Here is a 25,514-nt window from a genome sequence, read left to right as displayed (position 1 = left end):
AGTTTGTCTTCCCCTCTCAGATGTGTTTGCATCCTGAGTGCCAGACTGACCCACACTCCCTTTCATGCTGCAACATGTTGGAAGAAAATTTTCCAGGACCATTCTTTTGGCCAAGGTTCATTCCTGGCAGATTTGTCCTTCTCTGACTGCAGCCAGCTGTGAAAGGTCTCCAGTGGCATTTGACAGGCTGTGTGTGAAATAGTCACACCCTGTGTCCAATGGATGTAGCTCACTGAACCAAAAAGAGTTTTGTGCTTTTATAGATGATGGTGTCACACCTGAGTACAGAGGGAAAGGGCAGAGCCCCTACTGCTCTCTTCTTTTAGTTTATTTTAGTTGTGGGCTTTCTCTCCACCTTCCCAGCTGTCCTGTAAAGCCACCTGAGCAACTGGTGCTATCTGACTGTTCTGGTATTCAGCTTACACAGCTGGATTGTTACCAGTGCACCCCTGGGTGTACTTGTCTGAGTAAATCCAATCAGCTAATGAAATTCTGCTCCTTCCATCAACTGATTATCCAATTCCTTGTACACTTACACCAGCCTGTCTCTCCTCCAACACTGCATGTTTTTGTTTACCCAGGCAGTCTGCACCTGACCCGTTCCTTGCCTTTCCTGAATGTTCATTTTTTAACTTCACAGGCATATAGCAAATCAAAAAAAAATATTTATTTGGGAAGGTAATACATTATTTAATGTAATAATATTTATTTAGGAAGGTAATATTTGGGAAGGATACAAAGGAAGGACTTTTGTATCTCTTCAGAATAAACTAACATTCCTTTAAATTTGTTGGGTAATTATCTGGCTTTATTTATTTATTTTCTTTTACAAAAACAATTTTGTATGTTCAAGTATAAATGTTTTGTAGTATCTACTGGATTGCACTGAAAAGTGAGAGTTATTTGCTCGACTTGAGGGTTCTGTGCTACAGTATCTGCTCTCCTGTGGTAGCCCAGTGAGGTAGTGCACTGTGCTGCCCTACAAAAACCAGAATAGTGCATCAGAAATAAAATAGTGCATCAGCTTGTGCATCAGAAATAAAATTCCTCCTCTACAGAGAAATTATGTCTCTTTAGGAAAGATCTTTATATAATAAAGGCTTTTATTTTGGAGGAAGAAATCTGTTGGCATTACAGAGATATGTTGACTTTGGCAGAAGCCTCCTGAAATCAACAGATTGTTTCTTTCACATACAGGATACTGAATAAGCCTCTAAACAATAGAAGTTTACTTGTGTAGACTTTGCCCTAATGGCATCTTCACTTAATTTTCCTGATAAAAACTTTATGGTAAATTCAGTAACCCCTATCCTTCTTATCAAAGTTTCCAGCCTGCAAATGATTTCAGAGACAGGATCTACTCATGGGAATACATTAGCAATATTTGATCCAGCCATGATTTGTCTTTCTTGTGTTAACTTTGAGTAGGAGGAAGTCTGCAATCAACATTTAGAACTGCTGGTTCTGTGGTACTGGTAATTCCACCTCCCCTGATTTTGAGGGGTCCAAACCCCAGTGGAAATCTGCATCACAGAGCCCCTATGAGATGTAAGAAAGCACAAGCCCCAAAGCAAGTATTTTCAGGAGAGCATGGGCACTCCAGTCGGTTTCCTCCTCAGTTGCTGAGCAGCTCCCTGTTGGGTCCTCTTGTCCATAAGGCAAAGGTGCAGATGGGATGTAAGGATTTTACTTAATTTCTTCTGCTAACTGTAAAGGAAAAAAAATCTCATTATTGGAAATGAATTAATTTTGAGAAAATCTGTTAAAAGGCAGCAGCCAAAGGCAGGGCTATTAGAGAAAAGAGTTCAGATAAATGAAGTTTGGTAAAATTGCTAGCAACTGGAACTGTATATTGAAATGTAATTGAAACCTATTATTAGAGGTATTGAGCATTTTTATAATTCAGAGTAGTGCCATCAGTACTGCATGCAGTACTGTGAGCTCTTTTTTAGCAGTTAAGGACAGCAGCCTTCAGTGTGATTTTTAACTGTGTTCTGAGAGTCGTGGGTTTGATGTTCTATATCCTGTAAGCCTCTACAATGCAGAATGAGATGGTTTGTACAAGAACCATCTGGGGAACAGCACGACAGTGCTGGCACTCTTCCTTGGGGTTTTCTCCTCTTGCATAAAAATGGGAGGATGAAGCACATCCCATCAATCCAGCAAAGCCTGAGTGACAAAGACAAGCACAGTTAGTCTGTGTTGCAGAGGATCTCTCAGCATTTACAAAAATTGAAAAGGAGAGTTGGATTCTTTTCTCCTGCAGCTATTTCTCAGCTTCTTCCTCAGCTTCATCCTTCAACATCTGTGGAACAAGCTGGTGCCTGGGTAACTCCTGGGCAGGACAAAGGCTGCTTTCTCACAGCAGCCTGAGGTGGTGAAGTTCCTTAGGGCGTCCCAGAGCAAATATTTTGGTTTTGTTTTTTTTCCCTGTCAGTTGCTAAGATGGGAAATATAAAGGACAGTAACACTTGGAATTAATTGACAAGTAAGTGCTAGCACATTTGAATATGTGTGGTGGTGTTTGAGGGTTCCCAGGACGAGAGAAGAGATGAGAATCTTGACTCCATGTTTCAGAAGGCTGATTTATTATTTTATAATATATATTATATTATATTAAGAGAAAATAATATATTAAACTATACTAAAGAAAGGGAAAGGAGACATCAGACGGCTAGAAAGGAATGAATAATAATATCTCGTTACAGATTCAGAGTCTGACACAGCTGGCTGTCATTGGCTATTAATTAAAACCAATTCACATGGGACCAATCAAAGATGCACCTGTTGGTAAACCATCTCCAGACCACATTCCACAGCCATCAGATAATCATTGTTTACATTTCTTTTCTGAGGCTTCTCAGGAAAAAAATCCTAGCAAAGGGATTTTCATAAAATATGTCAGTGACAAGTACACATATAGGAGGTACAGTTGAAGGAAGGAATGGGAAGAGTTTTGGCCCGTGAGAGGCATGCCAGCCTTTCCCCAGATGTGAATGCACACCTGGCTGTGCCTGTGGCTGTCAGTCTGGCTGCTGCACTCACACAACACACAGCTTCTAAGGGGAACCTTTCACATCACCAGCCCTGGCACATCATCTTCCCCTGCTAGAAATCCTTTTAAGAGAACAGAAGGACATGGCACCTCACTCTGCTGACCTCCTAACAGGATTTACTGTAAGAAGCAGATGTTTCACAGTACTAAGTTGGTACTATCCATTATGGTGGCAAAGAAAGTGCACGAGAGCTCTCACTGAGCCCTTCTTACCCGCCTGTCCCTATCAGCACTAATAACTTTCAGTGGACATGCATGATTTTTATAGGCAATAAACATAATCTTTTTTTCCCCTTTATGAATTCTCTTAAGAGCCCCATGTGGTTCTTTCCCAGTGTAATATGGGATATGTTAAGGATGAGCTATTAGCTTTTTTTGCCAATATATTTTTTTTATTTTTCCTTTATATCTGCTCTGCCACAAATTCTGCTTCTTTTGATGTTGTGGAGAAATGTATTACTACTCCACAAAAGTCTCTGTTTACTCACAATTTCAAACCAGAAAACATGTAGATGTGGAATTTAACTTGCACCTTCTCTGAGAATGCTGAGACTAGAGATGAGTAAATATGCTTTCAATAGCTCTGGAAAGATTTTTTTGATTCTCATAATGATTTTTGTATACTTTGAGTTGTGTTTCTTACCAGTATTTTCAGCTTTCTGCACAGTTACACTTTCTTACAAATATTTATATGCAAAAAAACCCCTCCAAACTACTCTTACACCATATTTCTCTTCTTCTCATTCAGAAATTGGCTGGTTTCAAAATAGATATATTTTAGAAGATTCCCATATGGAGTGTGTGCATTGATGGGGAGGAAGTGTGACTGTTCTTTCTCCACACCACTGCCTTGCTCCAGGGGTGCTTACAATATTCTGCTGTGATCTTGTCTAAAACACTTTAGCATTCTTCTCCTCCATAAAACAGCATGGCATGCTATGAATTATGTATTTACAGTAAAGCAGATGTGTCTGTCAGTTCAGTCACGAGATACAATGATGTGGGGTTTTGCCTCTAAGTGGTTAACAACTGCAAAAGGTTCTTTTTAATGCCTGGAAATCTATTCACTTTATTTTTTGTGTGGTGGAAAATAAATCTTAAACATTTCTTCTGTTATTTAGCACTTTAAGCCTTTTCATAGCATTTGTAACATCTCTTTGCCAACACTCCATCTGTGATTTTGGCTTGCAGGAAACACTTTGCAAATCTGTTATTAGCTTAGATGCAGAGAGCTGCTGTTTAAATATTAATTGCAACTCCTCTCAAAAGTGCAGTCAGACCCACTCAGGCACTTGGGAAGTTCAGTGTTGAGGGGGAGGGAGTGAGTCAGGGGTAGGGGCTGCTCTTAGCAAGGGTCCTACTCAGGGTACCAGTGCAAAGTGCAGAAGTGTCCTGATGCCTTTTCTCTTTCTCTCTCTCTTTCTCTCTCTCTTTCTCTCTCTCTTTCTCTCTCTCTTTCTCTCTCTCTTTCTCTCTCTCTTTCTCTCTCTCTTTCTCTCTCTCTTTCTCTCTCTCTTTCTCTTCTCCTCTCTCCCCTAAAGAAATAAAAGCAATAACTTTCAACAGTGAGCAGCCCTTCTTGCACACTCAGTGGACTTTCTGCCAACCTGGCTGTGAGCAAGAGGAACATCACCCAGTGCTGGCAGGAAAAGATGAGACCCATCAGCTGTTTGAAATCCCAGTTATTGGGCACATACACTTCTGGAGAACTTCAGCATTGCTCCATCAAAAATCACATCACATTTTTACTGGGCTTGAACCCTTCTCATCTTTTCAGTCATGATCCTCACTCTATTTAATTTCTTAATTCCACAAAATATACTTTAGCCCGTGCAATAAAAAAATAAAAAGCAAAATAGTATGTGTTCACAGACATTTCAGTGAAGTATTTGATAGAAGTGAGGAACACAGTATTTAGCATCATCCAACCTGCCTGGCTTCTGTGGATTAGCAGAGCATTTTAATTGTCATCTGCATATTCAATATAATGGAAAGATGATCAGCCCCATTAAAAAACACATGATATATTTTTTCCTCTCTTCTTCTTCCAGATGGTTACTAATCTTTTATTGGTGAGGTGGTTTGCCTACGGTGTAATCTGAGATTTTTTCTCTTGTTATTTTAGAGTTGCTTCTCTCTGTGTTTGCAGGTGGACTGAATTTAAATATGCTAAATTCTGTTAATTGCTTACAATGTAGATGTTTTTCTAATTACCCTTCAAATGTATGTTTTAAAAAATGAAGTATTACCCACATATTCCTTTTATCTTGCAGCATTCTGTGAAGAAGGGTGCAGATATGGTGGGACTTGTGTAGCTCCTAACAAATGTCTCTGCCCCTCTGGATTCACTGGAAGTCATTGTGAGAAAGGTAAAGCTTTACTGAAAAACAACTTCTTTGGTAATGAGAAGTATGGTATGTGGAAGAAGTAATTCCTTTCCTTCTTTCATTCTGCTTGATGTTTTCTCTCCAGTGAAGATATAACTGTTCCATTTCTGCCTTTTCTGCACTTAAAGTTTGTCTTGTCTGAAACTTTCCATGTTGAATTTTATCAGGGATGTATCTGCTTTTGCTTCCAGCATGCACTTTTAGTTAATTAGAAGGGACATCAAATGAAAAATGTTTGCTCCACCAGTTTCCTGTGGTGCAAGCTCAAGGTTTCCTGCTTCTGCTAAATTTGTTGTGCAAATTAGACCAGAATTCAGATGATTGCTTTTCACTTCAAGTTATTGAATTATTAATATTTGATTTGTTGCTAAGTCACAGTTTTTATAGAATCACAGCCTATTCCATGATACCTCACTAGTCATGATTAGATTTTGTCTGTTCCCAGATTTTTCTTTTTCAAAATCTGCTTCTGACAGCCTCACAGTTCTACCTTTCAGTTTGTTTCAAAAGAGCTGGTTCCTTTTCTACCTTAAATGAGGACAAAGGGATCTTATCAAACTCATATAGGACTCTTATTATTTTCTTTATTTTGCAGATTTGGGATTTTATTTTGGTTTGCATTTATTGAGGTTATATATTACTTAACTAATTCAAGGATGGGAGATTTTTTTGCACTGCATATTTGCTACTATGTATTTATTCCATGTATTTATTTTTGGATATGAAGTGGATTGTTACTGTAGTGTGGAGGAGATCATAATTGGTGAATGTTTTAAGGAAGAAATAAATGAAAACAGAAAAATAACTGTCACAGTTGAATTAGTGGAACCACTTGTAACCCAGAGATTGTGCAGTAATTTGTGTGTTTGTTAAAGTCATTTAAGCCCAGTTGTCAATAAATCTGCTTCAAATAGTTTCTGAAAACTGCTAAATACTTCTGTGGATGTAGTCCATCAGTGTACACTAAAAGCCCACAGTTTCTAGTTGCCAGCATTGTTTATGATTATTTAAGGATGAACTAAGACATTAATATTTTCATCTCATCTACAATAAGTCTGAGTACTTAATTATTTTTGCCTGTAGCCTTGTTTTAAATAGGAAAAACCCTCCCAAGTCTCCTGCCATCCAGCAGTAAGCACTGGCAGTATCACAGGGAAGAAATGCAGGGCATTGCCACCTCAGAGTCCTGCCTGCCCTGCTGCTAATCCCTCCTGCTGCTAACCCATGTGGAATTTGCTCATTCCTACCTCAAACATCTGCTGCTCAGAGGCATCAGCACACCCAGAGGGATGCAGGATGCTGGAGATGTGCTCTGTGTGTGTGATGTATGGACCTGCCAGCACTGCCCAAAGGGGCCCTGCCCACCCAGGCCACATTTCAGCTCCTCTGCCTGGGATTCCTTCACCCAGGGATCTCAGAACATTCTTTTTTTTAGAGCTGTGAAGGGACCTTCACATCTAGAGCACAGATTCTCTAAACTGTTGAAGTGATGGTTTAAAATTGATAAATGGAGGACATAACCATTTTTGACTCCTGTGTTTTTCATGGCTTTTGTATTGTTTTGATCTACAATATGAGTTAGCACACCAGGCAAAGGAAGCATGGCACGTGTGGTACTCTCATTCTATCAAGCAATTTAGAGGTAGATGTCAGAAGGCTATAGCTCCTGTGAATAAAATCTATACAACTTGAGGCAGAAGGCAGTTCATTTTTTTTCTTTGAAGATGTATAGAGTTTACTAGTATGCTACAAATCAAGATAATGATGCTAACTTTGAGAAATCTGACATACGGGCTGGTTTGAGAATGAGCAGGGCTTGGTGTATGAGAATTTGTCACATTTTAGTTGTGTTGGAGGGTTTAAAAACTTCAGCAGATACATTTTGTGTCATGTGCATATTTCAGTGGCTAAGTGCACATCAGATCTGTGAGAACAGCTTCAGCCTTCTGAAGGGGCATGTCCTGGCCAGACTGAATGCTCAGGGTAGAGAGGTGATGAGCCAGCTGTGAAGCAGGGCTCCTTTTGCTTCACTGATCACCCCTAGCAGGCATGGTGCTTTCAGGAGCAGGAGGCAGTTCAGGAAAGGCTTTCCTCATTCTCCCCCAAAGGACACCTGAGTTGTGGGGGTTCCAGTTGTGGTTTTCTCTGGGTCTGGACTGAAGGCACTTGAGACAGTAATTCATGTTCAGACTCTGTTTATTATTTCTTATCAGTGAAACAGTCTCACTGCTATGAGTTCAGCAGCTTTTCATTAGAAGGCACAAAATGGCCAACAAGCTCTTGGTACAAGGGCTTTTAAGACAAAGTATCCAATTAAGCACTGACACCTGGATTATTTCCCCTTTTAACCCAAAAACTGATCCCACAGAGCTACAATGGGGACTTTTGTGCCCAATCACAAAATGCCACCCAAACCCATGGAGAAGAAGGAAAAAGAAGCGTGAAGAAGAAACCCAGGATGACACCCTGTGCCCTCCATCTTGCTTCCATCCACAACATACTAAAAATCCCAAACCCTCCATTTCTTACCCAGTGATACACCCACACTGCTCTCTATAATCTATTTCACACTTTTGTGGATTCCAGTCTATCCTGAACTCTGGGAAACTTTCTCCATGGATGAGGGTCAGAGTCAGTGCTGCCCTGGGGTCAGGGCACCCAGAGCAGACAGGGAAATATTCCCTGTGTGCCCTGGGTTTGCACACTAAGTATTCTAACCCCATGTCTGTTTGTCCTCCCTCCTGTTATCTTTAACATTAGAAATAAGCACTTTGTTTTATTCAGTATATGGTCCCACTCCCTTAATTACGACACAGACCTAAGACAATAAAGTGGTGGAGCAATGATTCAAACCAAAGCCTAAATGTTCTTGGCAAAGCCTTGGCTGGTGGAAGCTCGTAGTGAAGTGAGGCATGTCAGAAGTAAAGTGATGTGTTTTGGTCATGTATTAAATTTGCCACAGTACATTCGAAAATGTCCTTCAAACTGACAACACAGCAACATCTCATACATTATTTGTGAGCTGAAAGGACTCGTCACCAGCTAAAAACAGTATGACCCAAATTGGCTTCAATGCCATGTAAAGGGTAAAATGAGGCAGTAATTAGAGATGTTGTTGAAAAGCAGGTGTGTTTACTTCTGAGTATAAATCATATGTTACTCATAGTTTCTGACTGCCTGGTTGAAATTATGATATTAAGTTAATTAAAAATTCAGAGATATTTGAGAAGGGCAGGATTTATACCAGTAATTTACTGAGGTGAAATTAAAATACACATTTAAGGCTTATGTACAGATACATAATTCAGCATGTTGCTAAGAAGAATTACCTCGTGCCATTCGCTTTGGTTGACGTGAAAAATCATCATAACAGTTTAGGGCTACCTTTCCTTTTGAAGGTGAACTGCAAATTGATATTCACAGATACTGTCAAGTAATTCCTTTCTCCACCCATTCTTTATAATGCTGTTTCTTCAAGTATGTGCTTGATGCTTCTAACTGAATTTTTGTAATATTTAGGATCTGATTTTATCTTCTAATCACTTCTTTTTTGTTCATTTTGTGTTCTTCTGCCAGGGCTGAAATCTTTGAGCTCTGTGATCATTACCATTTGATCGTATTTAACAGAGTTGTGATACTTGTGTGGGAAACCTTTGCTGTTGGAATTTTTAGTGACATTGCTGTGTGATTGCAGCATGGTGGCTGAGCTGCAGATAGGCATCTGTAACTGTGGGCTTGAACCCAGGTGCATCCTTGGCAGGGATCCCTGTTAAAAGCCCCTGAGAGACATTTTAATGTGCAGAGAGGAGTGCAAATATACTCTGTGAGAACTGCTGGCAGCATGAACTCAAGTGCCCCAATTTTGCATCCATCTCATCTTTTGCAACCTTTACAACAGAAAAACTCTGGATAATTCATTGAGCTGTTTTTTTCTGTCTGTGGATGGGTGGCAGGTCAGTGGAGTTTTAATGCTGGTTTTGTGGACAGGCTCACAGTTATTCTGTATTTGTGGAGTAGTAGTCACCATTGGTGAGGATGGGATAGGACAACCTACAATGTCAAAGGCAGGAGTAAACAGATGATTGAATGCCTGGAAATTGCAGGCATTCCTTGAACACCTGCCTGCATGTGCTGGAGTCCTGTGTGTGGGTCTAAGAGATGCATCTGAACATTCTGGGATCTGACCAGTGCTGGGACTTGTTTACAGTGTCTGTGTGTACAAATTATCATTTTGGGTGATGAGCTGGAAGCTGCAGAAGGGTTTGAAGCAGTGGACTCCCAGCTAGGGGCATGGAAAGGAAAGTGCAGTATTTTTCCAGGAGCTGCAGGAGGGCTTTTGGCAATGGGACAGCATTGCCTCCAAAACAGATTAAACGCAAGTGCACCATAGCTTTTCTCCTCTGTCTTGTGACAGCTGCTGTCTAAAGTGGTACATAATAAATGGGAGCATGTTTCTGGGACAGTGGAAGGGCTTTGTGTGTGCTGGAGCTCATGGAGGTGGATGTATCTGTGATAGCAGTACATGTGTGTTTAGGCTTTGCAAAACACTGAAAAATATGTTCTCACATCACATAGAAATAGAGAGAGATGTCAAAGAACTACCTGCTGATTGTGAACAGAAGCAAGGGTAAATATGGCAGCAGATCTCAGGATGTGATAATTACTAGGGTTATTTTTTTCACGTTGTTTTGAGCTGGGCCTGCAAAGAATTGTCTAATATTGGGGTGAGAGATAATATTTCAGTATGTACCATGGCTGAGAAATGTGCTTTGAATTCTATTAATTATATTGCAAGCAAGTAAATCAAGACTTGCTGTGTAGTGGTTGTTATATATGGATTCTTCAGCACCTCACTGATTTCACAGGTGTGTAATGAAGTGTTGCTGTGCTTACATCTTCAGTATGTGATGTCACATCATGGGAATGAGGAGGTCTTTATCTGATTTGTTCCATCATATTTGGCAGTATGTGCAGTTGTTGTCTAAGAAGCTGCAGAATGTCTTGGTGTTCTCATCTCTTAAATCACTTCTTCTGGAATATATTGTATTCTGCAGTCCTTTGGGTAAAACCCCCTGTAGTCTATTCCTGTGGACACAACAGTTAGAAAAATGTGAGAATTGTATTTACGTGTGCAGTTTCTTTGATTCTTAAACTGGATTAATCTTTAGGTGTGTATCTATTAAAGTCGAGGAGCCTGGTTTAAAAAAGAGCAAACAAAAACCAAAGCAAAGCAGAGAAAGAGATTTTTCCATGAGTACAGTAAGCTAAATGTCAAAACTCCCTGCCTTTCTCTATCTATGATCTTTTGTGCATACGAAATGAGGTTTATTTTGGGAAACAAACCAGCTGTGCAGCTGTGGGCACAAGGCTTTGCATGTGATTTTTCGTAAAGCCCCTAATTTCAAGGTGAGGCAAAGCCAGGATAGAGTGAGACAAGAGGGGTGAAAAGCAAGTGATGCTCAGCTTATTCCAGAGAACAGTGGCTGTGGTTGATGTGTCACTCCTGAGGGTGTGACAGACCTGGGGATGGCAGATGTTCCAGGTGGCTGAGGTTGTCCTGCTCCATTTGCTGCCAAGCTGTTTGCAGCATTTGCCCCAGCGGTGCTTACTGCAAAATGGCAAGGGTGACATCTTAATGTGATGGAAAAAACAAAGCTGTCATTTGTAAAGATACCAGGGAATAGATCAAAGAATATTTACTAGAAAAATCTGAGTAAGACCGTCTCTGAGGATCAAGGGGACATCTGTCTGCAAATCAACAAGTAACTGTCAGTGGAAGAAAAAGTTGTTTTATCTCAGTGTCAGTCTCCCAGACCAAGAGCACTGTTCGTCACTCAGCTGACCCTCACACAAGGAGATAACTCAGCAGTGTTTACTCTGCCTTATACATGTATATGCAATAGTTTGATTTTACAAGCCAGGAAAAAACACTAAGCTGATTTGGGAAGCTGATTTGTGCTGGTGGTGCTTTGTTAGGTTTTTTATAGAATATTTTACCTTCCTGTGTAGTTTATTGTTATATATGCAGGTCTTTGGGTGAGAGCTTTTCCCATGTTGATCAGAATTAATCACCACTAAAGCATTGGGCTGACATCTGGAGGAAGAGATCATGTCCCCACTTATGTAATCCTTGGGAGGTGAATAAAATGGGATAAATCACTTTCTTAGGTGACTTATGTAGATTGTAGCTTATGTACAATGAGGATAACTAATCCAATTATTTTGCTTTAAGGAGTCAGGGTGAAAATGTGAGTTAAACCTGTGCTGTATGGAGTGCCATCCCCTCTTTACTGGCATCTCCTCTGTAACATCCACAATTCTGTTGAATTTCAGTCAGAGTATCTGTTTTTGCAGAGTAGCACCCATGGTTTCCAACAGTCTGCTCCAGGAAGAGCTCATGAATTGTACAATACTACAGTGCAGCAAAGAAACCACAGCTAAAGGAGGTGACTCTTGGCAGAACCTGCTCAATTACATGCAGTGGGTGGAGTCAAGAAAACAAGTTTATCCTTAGGATTGTACTCATATCTATTTGCAGAGAAGACATGAAATAGGAAGGTTTGCTGATATGGAACCTTAGAAACTTTCTTTTTTCCCTCCCAGGCTTTTTGTGTATCAAATGAAACATTTTTGTAGTCTATCCTTCTTTTGCTAGTTATGTGTCAGTTTTCTGCAGAAAGTACCTAACGTACCCAAAACCTTCCCTTCACAGTGGACTTTTTCTGGATAATCCAACATACCATACCTGGTAACATATTAAAAATAAATGAGTAAAATTAATGGAGTAATACCTGCTGTGTTTGAAAGAGGCTTGCTAATCAGTCAGTGTGGCATTAAAGCCCATTCCAGGTTCAGTGCTCACTTACTCACTCTGCAGATTCTTGTTGCTTTTGTTAGGCATATTTTCATGCCCTCATTCCCCAGAGAAAGAATATACAAGATGTTAAAATAATACTGTGCTTAAGGTAGGGTAGGTATGAAGCATAACAGGAAACTGGTATGGTTCTGGTTGAATATTTCCTTTGCTAGTTCCATTATAATTGAAGCAACTTTAAAATAACAGTCATGCTCAACCTCCAGCAACTGTATGTCAGAGTTATTTTCAAACTTTTTATAATGCTATGATAAAAATCGGTTCTGTCCTTCACATTTGTAGAAATTGAATTCTTCCTAAATACATCAGTCATTTTCTTGCTTTTAAAAAGGAACTTCTGATTTAGCAATTCAGGCAGTTCAATAGCTGGAGTTTCCTACTGCTTAAAATGTGCAACATCTGAATTATTTCTTTCAGCATGTAGTATCTACTAAGTACATCAGTCATTTCAGAGACAAACAGAATGGTAAAGTTTATGTGTGAAAGAGTGAAATTACCTTTCTTAGCTGATTTTTTTCTGAAGAAACATTCTCTGTTTGTTGGCAATCTCATCTTTGGAATGGTACTCATTTATCTTTTGAATGAGACGTGAAATGAAAGCCCTAAACACTGCTGGTCATCAAAGATCCAGTTGAACCTGTATCCTATTTCAGCCTGTGTAATTGAATTCTGCCTTCTTTGGCAATGTCAGAGAAGTCACTCAGTTGAAATAGCTGTCTGGCTAACATGGAGTGGCACCCATGGCTAAATGTCATAGATGGCCATGTTTCTGTGAGAGGTTATGGATCCTTGCAGCTTTTGATGGTGATTATGTGGTTTTAAGTGTGAATGACACTTAGGTGGAGTCTGGGTGTGTGAGGGTGAGCTCCTCCACTGTTCGCACTGCCCTGACTTGGAAGCAGAGCTATCTCTGAACTGGGCAGCACAGTTCAGCCAGGTTTTTACAGGTTCTTGCAGCCCTACCACATCCTCTGGTTGTACAGCTGGTGGGCAGAGGTGCTTTTGGAGCTGAGAAAAGCAGGGAGGATCCCATGCATCACTCCTGCATGTGTTGCAGCCACTCAGCTTCTGTATAACAGCCTGCCTGTTTCCTAGAAGGAGACCTAGTGGTTTCTGGGGTGCTGGTTGGTTTGCTTGTTTTCTGACTACCATAGATTGGCTAAAGAATGTCTGTGAGCTGTGTCAGCCCCTGCAGAAAGTGAGGCCAGCAGTTGTGTTGGCTTTGAGGGGCCAGGTTTTGGTGGTTGTCAAGGCTGCAGGGTGGCTTTGGTGAGAAGCTGCCAGAAGCTTCTCCCATGTCCAGCAGAGCCAAGACCAGACAGCTCCAGGATGGACCTGCTGCTGGCCAAGGCCAGGCCAACCAGTGATGGGAGTAACGCCTCTGATAGCAGATTTAACAAGGGGGAAATGTATTCTGCAGAAGTAATTGCAGCCAGAGAAGAGCAGGCTGAGAACATGAGAGGAACAGCCCTGCAGACACCCAGGGCAGGGTGAAGGAGGGGCAGGAGCTGCTGCAGGTGCTGGAACTGAGATTCTCCTGCAGCCCCTGGTGAGGCAGCTGTGACCCTGCAGCCCATGGAGGGAGGGCACAGGGATGCACAGACCCACCTGCAGCCCAGGGAGGGAGGGCACAGGGATGCACAGACCCACCTGCAGCCCAGGGAGGGAGGGCACAGGGATGCACAGACCCACCTGCAGCCCATGCAGGGCCCACAGCAGAGCAGGGGATGCCCAAAGGAGGCTGTGAACCTGTGGGGAGCCCATGCTGGAGCAGGGACCTGCAGCCCCTGGAGAGGGGAGCCCATGCTGCTATTCCTGGCAGGATTTGTGACCCTGTGAGGGAGCCATGCTGGAGCAGGGTGTACTGGAAGGACTCACACTGTGGAAGAGTGACAAACACTGGAGAAGTTCATGCAGAACTGTCTCCCATGGCAGGTACCTCACACTGCAGCAGGGGCAGGATGCTTCTCCCAGCAGCAGAACGAACCTGTGATTGTCTGACCATAGCTCCCATTCCCCATCTCCCTGTGCTGCTGAGGGGGAGGAGGTAGAGCCTGGGAAGAAAGGAGGGATGGAGGGAAGGTGTTTTTAAGGTTTGTTTTACTTTTCACTATCCTGCTCTGATTTTATTTTTTATTGATAAATTCAACTAATATCTCTAATTCTAGCCTCTTTTGCCCATGGCAGTATTTGGTAAGTGATCGTTCCTGTCCTTTTCTCATCCCATGAATTTTTGCTGTATTTTTCCCCCGTTCAGCTAAGAAGGGAAGTGATGGAGAGGCTTTGGAGCATGTCTGGCATCCAGTCAGGTCACCCATTTCAGTAGTGTGAGCAGACAGGGGCCTTTTTCCCTGATGCTCATTCTCCAGGACAGCCGTCCTGTCCCCCTCTTGTGACAGCCAGAGCTCTGGAAAGCCTATCAGTCAGTCCAAAATAAATTAAAAATGGGGGGAAAATCTCTGTATTTCAAGAGACTTTTGGTTCTTGTCTGTTACAACCCTGGCAGGTTGTGAATTCTAAAGTGAGTGGTTGCTTTTTGAGATGGGACTTCAATTTTCTAAAAAAGCCTTTCTGTCCCCCACCTTTTATTGTTTTGGTTTTTACCCTTGGAATATCCAACACAGAGTTTTCAATTCTTTCCATTAACTGTGTGGAGAAAGTAAAGATTTTATTCATCCCTCAGAAGTTTCCTTCCATTCTCCCATCTGAAATCTTGTTCTTTTATAGAGAAATCTCCAGCTTTGATGGAGGTCACAGCGGATGCTGTTTGAGGTGTGTGTGCTGATGGCAGTAACAAGTCCCTCAGTGATGCCATGAGTCATTTCCAGGTTGGGGAGTCAGATATGGTGTGATAGTGCCTGGCTGATCCTAAGGCCCCCTTTAGAGATGGCTTGAGCCATAGGTTTCTTTTTGAAGAGAGATTTGATTTTTTTTTTCCAATCTCTTCTCCCCTTATCTTTTCTCAGCAGAGATGTATATTATATATACCTAATGTTATATTTATTAGGTGTATATATTACTGAATAAGATGAAAGCAGGTTTAATGTGTAGATGGATGGTGGTGGGTCACTGAGGATGCAGAATCTGATCAATACTGAGCAGAATTTCTCTGTATTTAATGTCTGTCTCACTGAATTGACTGTGGGAGATTTTTTCAGATCCTCTCCATGATATGTATAATTTGCAAATGTGAAAAGAATTAAATACAACATTACAGAAGGAGGTAGTCCACTACTCCCTTGTCCAGTCACTATAAAAAGACACATTTTTTGTTACAGTTGTAGGTTGTCCTAGTTGTGCTAAAAGTTTCCTCACTGTGTGTTAAATAAATTAACTGCTGTGTTAAATCCATTATCACATCTTCTTGCTGCAATCCACAGAATTAAATCGGTCACTTAGTCCATTTGCTGTATGGCTTCAACAGGGAACTGATTCACTGTAAAAGAAATTGAAATAGCTCCTTTGGAGGAAATTCTTCCAGGGAGAAGGAACATCCAAAGCGAGAAATGTGATATAGTTGACATTGCTACTCTGTTAACTTGGGGAAAAATGGAAGACATGTCTCCTCATTGCATTTAATGTGATTTTTCATGAATGCTAAATTCAGTCTAGTTAAAGAAACTTATATACAATATATTCACATTTCTAGATTTCATGTTCCACTCCTCTTTACACTTCTGTATATTAAGTGCCAGACTTAAAGGGCATAGACATTTTTTCTAAGACAAATTGAGAAGTAAAATGAGGGAAGAATTTTGTCAGTCAAAGCTAAAAATAACTGCCTGTATGTGCAACAACCAATTTCTGGTTTCCACTGAGGGAAAAATAGCTTTTTTAGAGTCATGAAGAAAAGGGTCGAACCAAACCAGGGAGTAATTCTCTAAATGTTTTTCCTTTCACTATTAGAATGTGTTATTTTTGAATACAGGTTTTAAGAATGATACCTAATGTGAAGGACTGACTGTCCAACCAAACCAGGGAGTAAGTCCCTAAATGTTTTTCCTTTCACTATTAGAATGTGCTACTTTTGAATATAGATTTTAAGAATAATGTGAAGGACTGACCATATCAGAAGCATAAGTTAAAAATCAAAATATTTCATCAACCTGTAAAGACCTATAGGATTTCTTGTTTCATAAGCTTTTCATTGATACTGTTAGTTGTACTGAAGCAGGCTGAAAACCTTGACCTATTAAATTTGGGGAAAGGGATTTTGTGAGAACCTGATTTATCTGACAGAGTGATAAAAGGCTTTGTCAGTCTTTACCACAGAAAGTTATCTCCCACTATGAGTAGTCAGGTACGTTTCAATTGTCTGATAATGATGTAAAATACAGCTCAATGTAATGCTAGCCAGGGAAAATTATTCCAAAAAGTGCAATTAATAAAAAGAACATTAAGTGGCAATATGTATTCAGAAAACATTTTGAAATTAACATTTGATTCAGAATATATGAGTCACTTATCTGACATTGTAAGCATCAAGGTTTATAAAGCTTTATAAATATTGGGCTATATTATAAGGTTGTAGTTTGTCTATTAAAAAGAAAAAAAGTAAACCCATAGGAGTTATAGCTGGCTCCTTCCCAGAGCAGTAGATGATTCTAAATTTCTGGGCTCAGGATGAAGCTGTTGTTCAATCCTCAAGTTCCAGATTGTTCTAGTGAATGAATAAACCCTGATGAGACATAGAAGGATAGGAATATCTTGGTTTTGTCACTCTGAAGATTTTGGCTGGATGAATTTTAATCTTCCCAGGAAAAAAACTTTGTAGTAGTGTACAGTGTTATAGAATGTTTAAGGTGGACAGAGCAAAGGGATTATAATGTTGGCAGTCTTACATACCAGATAATGCACATGCAGAAATGTGAGGAATGTAAGCACAGAAACAAAACTTTGGAATGGAGGGTGCCATTCCAGCCTTTCTCTGTGTGTGTATTTTACTGGCATGTGATGGGAATGTTTGTACTTTTGGGAATGCTGCCACAAGTGAGGCAGCAGAATTTAGCACAGAGCATCTTCTCTCTAGGCTGTGTAGGAAAGTATACAGTCTTTGAATGTACGTGCTGTTAGTTTGTTTTTCCAGCATAGAAGCAGAGGGAAAACCAAAAATCTCTTGACAATCCTGAAAGTTGATTGAGGAGTTGCTGTAAAATGTGTTTTATAAAGTGCATTGCATCTGGTATGATGATACACTTTCTTTATAATCCAGTGTAGAGAGGATAAGCAAGAAAAAATACATTGAAAATTATGTCATTCAAACAAACTCTAATGGATTCCAGTTTTGAGCAGGTCAGCCATAACAATCTATCTTAATTGTCATGTTATTAATTTACAAGAGGATCTTTTTTCGTGGTGCTGTATAAAATAGCACTAATATGATGGGCAATAGTAATTTGTGGCCATGGAGATTGTTTTCTAGTTGGAAACAACTGTTTAAGTATTTGTCATATAAAAAGAGGGGATATTGTAGTTGTTTAGTGACCCTAATAATCAGCTATTTTAGGAAATCTGCTGCAGCTGTTCCCCAAGACACCAGGCACAGGTTGTAAGGCAAGGGATGAACCTGGCAAGACCTGGTATAAACTCATCACAAATCTTGGGTTCTCTTGGGTTTTGTGTGGCTGAAATGGCTCCTGAGGTATCAAAGAGATTTTTGTTCCCAGCCGTGCGACCAAAGAAGAAGTCAGGATTCCTCAGCTCTGCTTTTCAAGGTTGTTTATTTTCTCTTATCTATCCCATTCCTTCTCTGACCTGCTGAGATCTGTCCAGCAGGTCAGTCAGTGGCACAGTCCCTGCCCTTGGGGTGGTGTTGGCTTTTTATACTAAGAACTACATGTGCTTTATTTACAATAATTTTCCAATACCCATCACCCATGTTAGACAGTCTGTCTGTACCCTAAACCAACCCAGAAGTGTCACCATCACAGCAGAAGATGGAGGACAAGAAGGAGAAGAAAGACAGAACATGCCCAGATTGCTCCACCTTGCCTCTTGAACCCCCATTCTAAAACCCCAAAATTCTACTTTTTCACCCTGTGACAAATTCACTATCATTCTGCTCAAACCCTTGTGGCTTGTAACTCCTCACACAAGGTTGGTAATTGTTTCCATGGGCTAAAATCAAAGGCACAGGTGTTTGTGACTCTGTGCCAAGGTCTCTGAGCCCCTGCCAGGGTCTGGAATCTCCCAGGGCACCCAGAGCAATGTCCTGGGTCCCCACAGGGTTCCTTTCTGTGGGTAAAGATCCTGAGATTTTGGCAAAGTCATCTCCAAGGACACAGCTGTGTTAAAACAGCCAGACAGAAGATTTTATTCCTTTGGGTTATTAAAAGCCAAGGTAAAGCCTCCTTAAAAGATGAGTTTATACTCTGAAGATGAAATGATTGCTCTGTTATTAAGGGCTGACTTGGCTGTATATGGTTCCTCCTACTTATAGAAAGAAAATCACATGCACCTCTTTAGCTGCACCTATATATTTTGTGGATATGTAATACATGTACACCACAGCTTAAATGTGCCTCAAGTGATGTCTTTTAAGAATACCCAAGGAAGGAGTGCCAAAATTGCTTGTAAATGTTGGCGGATAATCACAGTATTCATGAATTCTCATTTAATTTTCTTCTACTTCCCTCTCAAAAATACCCAGTGTTGTCGTGAGCATTCTGTTACTTTCAGAAATTAATTTGAAAGTGAGATAATCTAATCTAAATTCAGTGTAACTGTAAATACTGCTAAAATATGCTTTCAGGACTAATATAGCATTATATGTGTACTGTGGGGTGTAGGTCATTGCTTGTTTTCAGAAAACAAGGATGTCAGTGTCTAAATTGTACATTACTGATTCTAAACCACCGTTTGTGATTTTTGTGTTCACTTGTTCTATGGAGATAAGCAAGAAAAAAACCCAGCAACAAAAAACCAGCCATAAATAGTTACACATTTTCAATGTATTTTTCTTGTGTTTTATAATAATGGATATCTATGCTGGAACAACATATTGTAGATATGTAGAATTATGCAGGTGACTCTGAGTAGCACCCATGGGGAAGGATTCTTATACAGCAGTGAAGAAGTGGAAGAAAAATCGAATTTTCATTATTCTAATTCTGTTTTTTCATCTGTGTAGGCACACTCTTGTGCACGTGTGTACATTTAGAGTGGCCTAGGTGGGAGTGGGTGCCTGGCAGAGGATGGAAGGGCTGCAACATCAAGTAAAAATGAGTGAGGAAAAGAGAACTCCTCGTATTTTGTGTCTGGTCACTCTTGGTGCAGGGGGCAGCACCATTGGGTGCAGTGTTTGTGTCATGGCTTTTACCAGACCTGTGCCATTTTCCCACAATTTTATTTCTCTAATTGCACCTCTGAAGGAGTAGAGTCATCTCTGCAAGGAGACAGTGTCCTGATATGGTGCAAAACAGTTTCCAGTTACATATTTTATCTTCTTTCCCTGATTTATTATTTTACAGAGATAATTAGATAATATAAATTGGATAATTAGAATATAAAAAAAAATTGGATAATTAGAATACAAAATCCCTTTCAATGATTGCATGAATTCCTTTTCTTTGGAGCTGAGGAGGGGGTCTCGTGCTTAAGGAATAGTAACCAAATGGTGAAAATAATTGAGATGCTCTTGAATTTTTAATTTTTTTCCTTTTGCCTCTGGTTAAAAGATGTGGGTCATGGGTAGATAATGTAGCATAGCTAGTTCTATTCTTGTGATGCTTCATAGATCAAGCTCTTTATTTCATTGTTAATTTTCTCTGACAGCATCACAGGATTTAGATGTGAGGTTTTTTAAATTTATGTACTGCAAATTTGGCTTCACGTTGTAAACATATTGCAGCTGTAACAATTATCAGGTGAATAATACCATGGAAATAATTTGAGATTTTTCAAAAACAAACAACACCTATGTTGGACTTCTTACTGTCTTACTGTAATTTAAAATTCAATATAAACCTCAACTTATTAATATTTAAAATGAGAGTATTTTCTCTAAAAATCAAGGAGTAGATGTGATTATTTGTTTTAGCAAAGAGCTTTAAAAATAAAAAAAAAAAAATCCACTGGTGTGAAACTGTTCTAATGCCTCTGGCTATGAATATATTATGGATCTATATCTTCATAGAAAACATTTCCACTCTGTCATCTTCATTTAATTCAGTCCTTTTCTGCTTTATTCATTTCACCTGGGTTAAATTTAGTTTACACTGTCATGCAATTTATTTTATTGAATGTGATTCTCACAGCTCCCTCTGAGAGATACACATAGCTCCAGCCTGCAACTAACCTCCCTGTTTGGTGTCTTCATTGCCGAAAGCTGCTTGCAGCAGAAGTATAGCAATAATGAAGGATTTCATGTCATGGAAAAGATGTCAGAAGCAAAGGCAGTTTGTGTGTGTACATCTTTGTGTGACCTGTTACACCCTCAGATTACACTGCCCATGTTGCTTTTTGCACAGAAACCAGGGAGAGCACTTTGTGCTGGAGATACTTCTGCAGGGAATGTTCAAGATTTGACAATTAAAAGGCATAAATTTCCTCTGATTAGCCTTTTCTTTGACTTCAAGCTATTTTGGCAGATTTTCTTCCTCCATGTAATTTGCTCTTGACATCTATTATTACTTAGTCATGCTTTCAAATGCTATATATTGTTTGTAATATTAAAATACAATATATAATTGACTTCCAAGGCTTCTGAAAAGAATATAATTTTTCACAGAAAAAGATGTATTCTTTTGACTGCATATTTTTATGAGAGAAACACATACTTTGTTTCACATCTCTCTTTTCAAGGAGTGCAGGCAGTTGCTTGCATTCATTTTCCTTATTCTTCAGTGTTTTGGAGACCTTTGTTTTGCTGTTTGGAGTAGATCTGAGGTTTCTGACAGCAGTGTACCCCTGGAAACGGTGAGGAGTTAATATAATGTGCACAAGTGGCAGGTGGACATCCTGCACATGGTTCTTGTCACCTGAGCCATCTTTCATGGCACGTTTTGTGCACTGAGGACAGAAACCGGCTGTCCTTGCCCATGCATTGCTCAGTTCAAGCTGGCTGAAGCAATTCTTGAATAAATCTCTGCTCAAGAGGGGAAGAATTTTAAATTACCAGGCTGCAGAGAGAGGCTGGAGCAAACTTTTGGGTTTCAAATATGAAGATTTTTTTACTTCTCTCCAAAAGAAAACTCTTGTGATCTCTTCTTTCCACCATATTGGTAGAGAAGAGTCTTTTCTGGTTGTTCAGTTCCTCTGATATAACAGGTGGATGAGTAACAATGAGGGGGCAGCAAATTTCAGGCATGTTTAATGTCACCCCTTCTGTTCATTGAGGCCTGTTACAGTCTGTTCTGGGTTTTGTGTGAGTGAGAAATAACAGAGATCCAAACAAAAGAGCCTCCACCTACAGAATACCCACGTGAGAATGCTCAAGTATTTTCTTGACATCAAAACTGTGGGACATACTTCTCCAAAAACACTTACTGCTGTCCAGCCCCTCTTATTGTGTGAGAGACAGATGTTACTATCTGTCCTTAACTTATAACAGGATGCTGTGAGGAATAAACTGTAGGGAATGTATCAGTGGTTTCACTGCTGGGAGTCTGAATAAGAACAGTAAGTTTGGAACTGTTCTCACTGTCTAATTCTTTGAAACAAGATCATGCACCTCCATGAGTATGATGGCAGCTACTCTTCTGAAATACTGCTTTTTTCTTGTTTTTCTTTCAGTCCACAAAAACAGGCAAACAAACAAAAATGGGTTGTTTAAAACCCTTTGATACAAGCATGAAGTACAATTGCTCTTTTTTACCTCTTCCTACTTTCCTCTGTGAATATAGATGAAAAATAGTCCCAAAGTTGAAATGAAAATATGCAATTTGCTTGTCAACAGAGATCTCTTAACCTCTATCCCCGTTTCTTTGTACTGCAAACTTTGTGGTGGATTTTATGGACATACCTGGAAATTGTGCATCTCATAAATCCAATGGCAGTCAGCTGCCCTGTGAGAGTGGTTTTTGAGCAACTGGAAATTGTGAATTTCTCAGCTGTTGTTTGAAATTGTTGGCTTTATTGAAAGGAAGCTGTTGGTAGAGCTAGAGCCAGGCCGTGGCTTTTCCTGGAGCTGATAAGGAAAGAACAAGATAAGGAAAAAACAACACAGTCTTCATTGTGGCTCCCTTTTCTGTGGGCTCTTGTCTTGGTGCAGGAAGATGGGTTTGTCTAGAGAGGAGAGAAAACAGATGCTTTCTCCAGGTTTAGGAGAAAAGATTGAATGGGTTGGGGTGTGACTGATAAAAGGAGGCTCCTAATCAGCTTTAAAGCACTGTGATTGACAGCTTTCAACTGTAGTGTGGCCTGCTTGGGACTGCATGAGGAACCTTGTGATGATAGCTCTTACTGCCCTTTTTGCTTGATTTTATTTGTGCTTTATTCTTGCTGAGCCAGGACATTGGAGGTTTCTTTCATTCTCTTTCCCACCTCCTCTGCCTTTGACTGTTGTTGTTAATCTCTGTAGCTAAACAGTGGTTTTCTTTGGCATTTGTCTTATTTTACAGGATCAGTATGGAAAGGGAAAAAAGGGAGCGAGACCTTAAATAATTTCAACTTTAACAGACAGCTGAACTAGAGTCTTAGAGTGTGTCAAATCCACATAATGCTCAGGGAATGCTACATGCAACTCAACAAGAACTAATTAGATGTGATCCTCCATGTGGGTTTGTGTGTCTGTTCTTAAAATGCAGCAGGTAGTCTGATTGGGAAGGGTGGGAAGAGGCTGCTTTGTGAAGACAGCTTCTTACACTCTGTGACTAAAATAAATAATGGCACTTTGGGGCTTGAGTTGCACATTATTTTGGTTCACTCATAGATCTCCTGCTGCTCAAGCACACTGGGAAACAAATGCATTTCTTTTATGAGAAAATGAAGCCCAGAGTTAGTTTTCTCAAAGCTTGTTTTGATCCTCTGCTGAAGATTATTGTGTGTTTCCCTGACTGCCCTGTGTTCTCTCCTGTTTTTTCCTTATCTGGTCTGAGACAGAGTAACAGAGAAGAAAAATGGCCATATCAGTTTGATCTGTAGGTCCTGGGTTTCAGGAAGTACTTCCTTGTTGATAACCATTGCAGATGAATTCCATTCCTTCAAAGAAAAAAGGCTGTATTTTGCCATGTCACATTACTCTATCATTGTTACATACTTTTTTTTTTGAGGAAGGAGAATGATCTCAGATTTATGGAAAACCAAAACTTGCATTTCTTTTTTATAAAAAAAGCCTTACAGGTTTTTAAATGTATACTGTAAGATTATGCTGATTTGGTCTTTCTTGTCCAGGATATGAAACAGGAGTACTGACTGTGCTAATCAAAAGACATATGTAATCTTCTGAATATTAGATCATTTCTCCCAGTGCCTTGAGTTAAATATTTTGGCTGCTAAAATGTTATTCTTCAGTTAATACTGTTGTTCTTGTTCATGGCAGGTATGAATGGAGTTCTTTTATGGGTAGCTCTCTCACCCAGAGCACACAGGGTGATTTAACCTTTTCTATGAAACACCTTTTTTCTTTTTGGGGGGGAGATTTTTGAGTCTAGTGAAGCCCTAAACAAAGCACTTGAGCACCAGAAGAGCTGAAGGAATGGTGAAAAATGTGCTGCCTTCCCTGAGGTGGGCAGTTCTGCATTCTGTCCCTTGTTTCCATCTGCCCACAGATCTGAGGGAAAGGTAAGAGCTGCTGCTCAGTGTGGGTGCATAGCTTGGGTTCAAACCTCATCTGCTCCTGTGCTGGAGAAATACAAATACTTCCCTAGAAAACCATGGTCAACACAGGCACTTCAGCTGAATGGTAGGCTATTAAGTATGCTAATAATAGTAGAGATTTGGCAGTACATTTTGTCACTCTTTATATGCTATCTGTGTATTTTTAGCTTGAAAATTCTACAGAATTTCAACAGAATTTTTTGCACTCTGTGCAGAATGCTCAGCCACTGACTAAGTGCAGTTTTATTTCCCTGCTCAGCCCATTTCTGTTTCAAAGTGCCATTCAGGCTCAGGGTGTGAGCAGGCTGGCAGTCTCTGGTGAGCTGCACAGAAATTCAGTCCTGAGCATGCAGCAGGGAAAGGGCAGAGCTGCTTTCTGGGCAGGTCACAAAGCTCATGTTCCACAGCTCTGACCTGGTCTGAGGCCTGGAATGTTGCACAATATTTTCACTCCTTTAATTACAAGAAATTGTGTCGGTTCTGATTTTGTGAGTATTTCAAAACTGCCTGCATTGAACAATGTGACACATTTTAGGTGTCAAAAAGGAGCAAGGTCAGAAGTGCTGCTTCTTTACAGGAGAATGCAGTGCTATCATTACTGCTGTTAAAAATCAGTATCTCCACAAGGTTCCCTACATCCACTTGTGGGTTGCCCATGGAAACATCCATGAAAGCTGACCTTCCCACTCCTTTGCTCTTGCCAGATGTCTGGGGAAAATCAGGGCTTTTTTTACTGTCATTTAGGACCATTCAGCCATAGGCTGAAGGAAAATGTAGCTCTATTGACAAAATCAACATGGAGAGATATGATAGAAATTCAGCTGTTAATTCATATGTGAGCACTGTTCTTTCACATAAAACAGTTTCTTAGGAAAATGTCTTGTGATTAAAAGGCAGTGGTTATATTCTAATTCAAAATACCACCCTGCAGCGTATTTTGACAAGGTTTATGAGTCTGACTTCTGAAAGCACTCTCATGCACAGCCTTCACAGGTGATTTATGATGATTTTTAGGAGACTAGGTACTACTGTAAAAGGACAAGGTGAAAAGAGAACTGTATCCAATTTAGAAATGATTAAAATAAGGCCAAGCAAGAGTCTCATTTACAATATGTTCAGTTCACTTCATGAACAGCAGGAGGCATAAATGATGGCAATATCCCGAGTTCCTGAATTCATTTTCTTGGTCGTAGTAATCTGCAGATTAGCCACCTGGTATTGCTGCATATGTTGCTTTAAAAATCTCCGTCAGCTCCTGTGTCATAATTTGGAGTGGAAGTAATTACTGACTGTGACTGACACTTCTATTAAAACCCTCTGGTTTTCAGGTCCATTTCTGCCTGAGAGCCCTTTTTTCTTTAACTCATACCGAAGTCCAAAGTATGTACTTCCACCTTTTTTACCTCCATAATAAAAGAAGAAAATACATTGGTTTTTAAGG

General features: G+C 40.1%; 1 protein-coding gene across 7 annotated transcripts in view; it reads left to right on the top strand.

Moving 5' to 3' along the window:
• Positions 1 to 25,514, top strand: part of NELL1 (neural EGFL like 1) — a 275,787-nt gene that overhangs the window by 208,368 nt on the left and 41,905 nt on the right. For all 7 annotated transcript variants that reach the window (XM_063158166.1, XM_063158163.1, XM_063158162.1 and 4 more), the window contains one exon: positions 5,329 to 5,424. In XM_063158166.1, coding sequence (XP_063014236.1) covers positions 5,329 to 5,424 — 96 coding nt within the window. The remainder of the gene's footprint in view (positions 1 to 5,328; positions 5,425 to 25,514) is intronic.

Source organism: Melospiza melodia, chromosome 6 (assembly GCF_035770615.1).
Source record: "Melospiza melodia melodia isolate bMelMel2 chromosome 6, bMelMel2.pri, whole genome shotgun sequence".
NCBI lineage: Eukaryota > Metazoa > Chordata > Aves > Passeriformes > Passerellidae > Melospiza > Melospiza melodia.
This window is presented reverse-complemented; position numbering and strand designations above follow the sequence as displayed.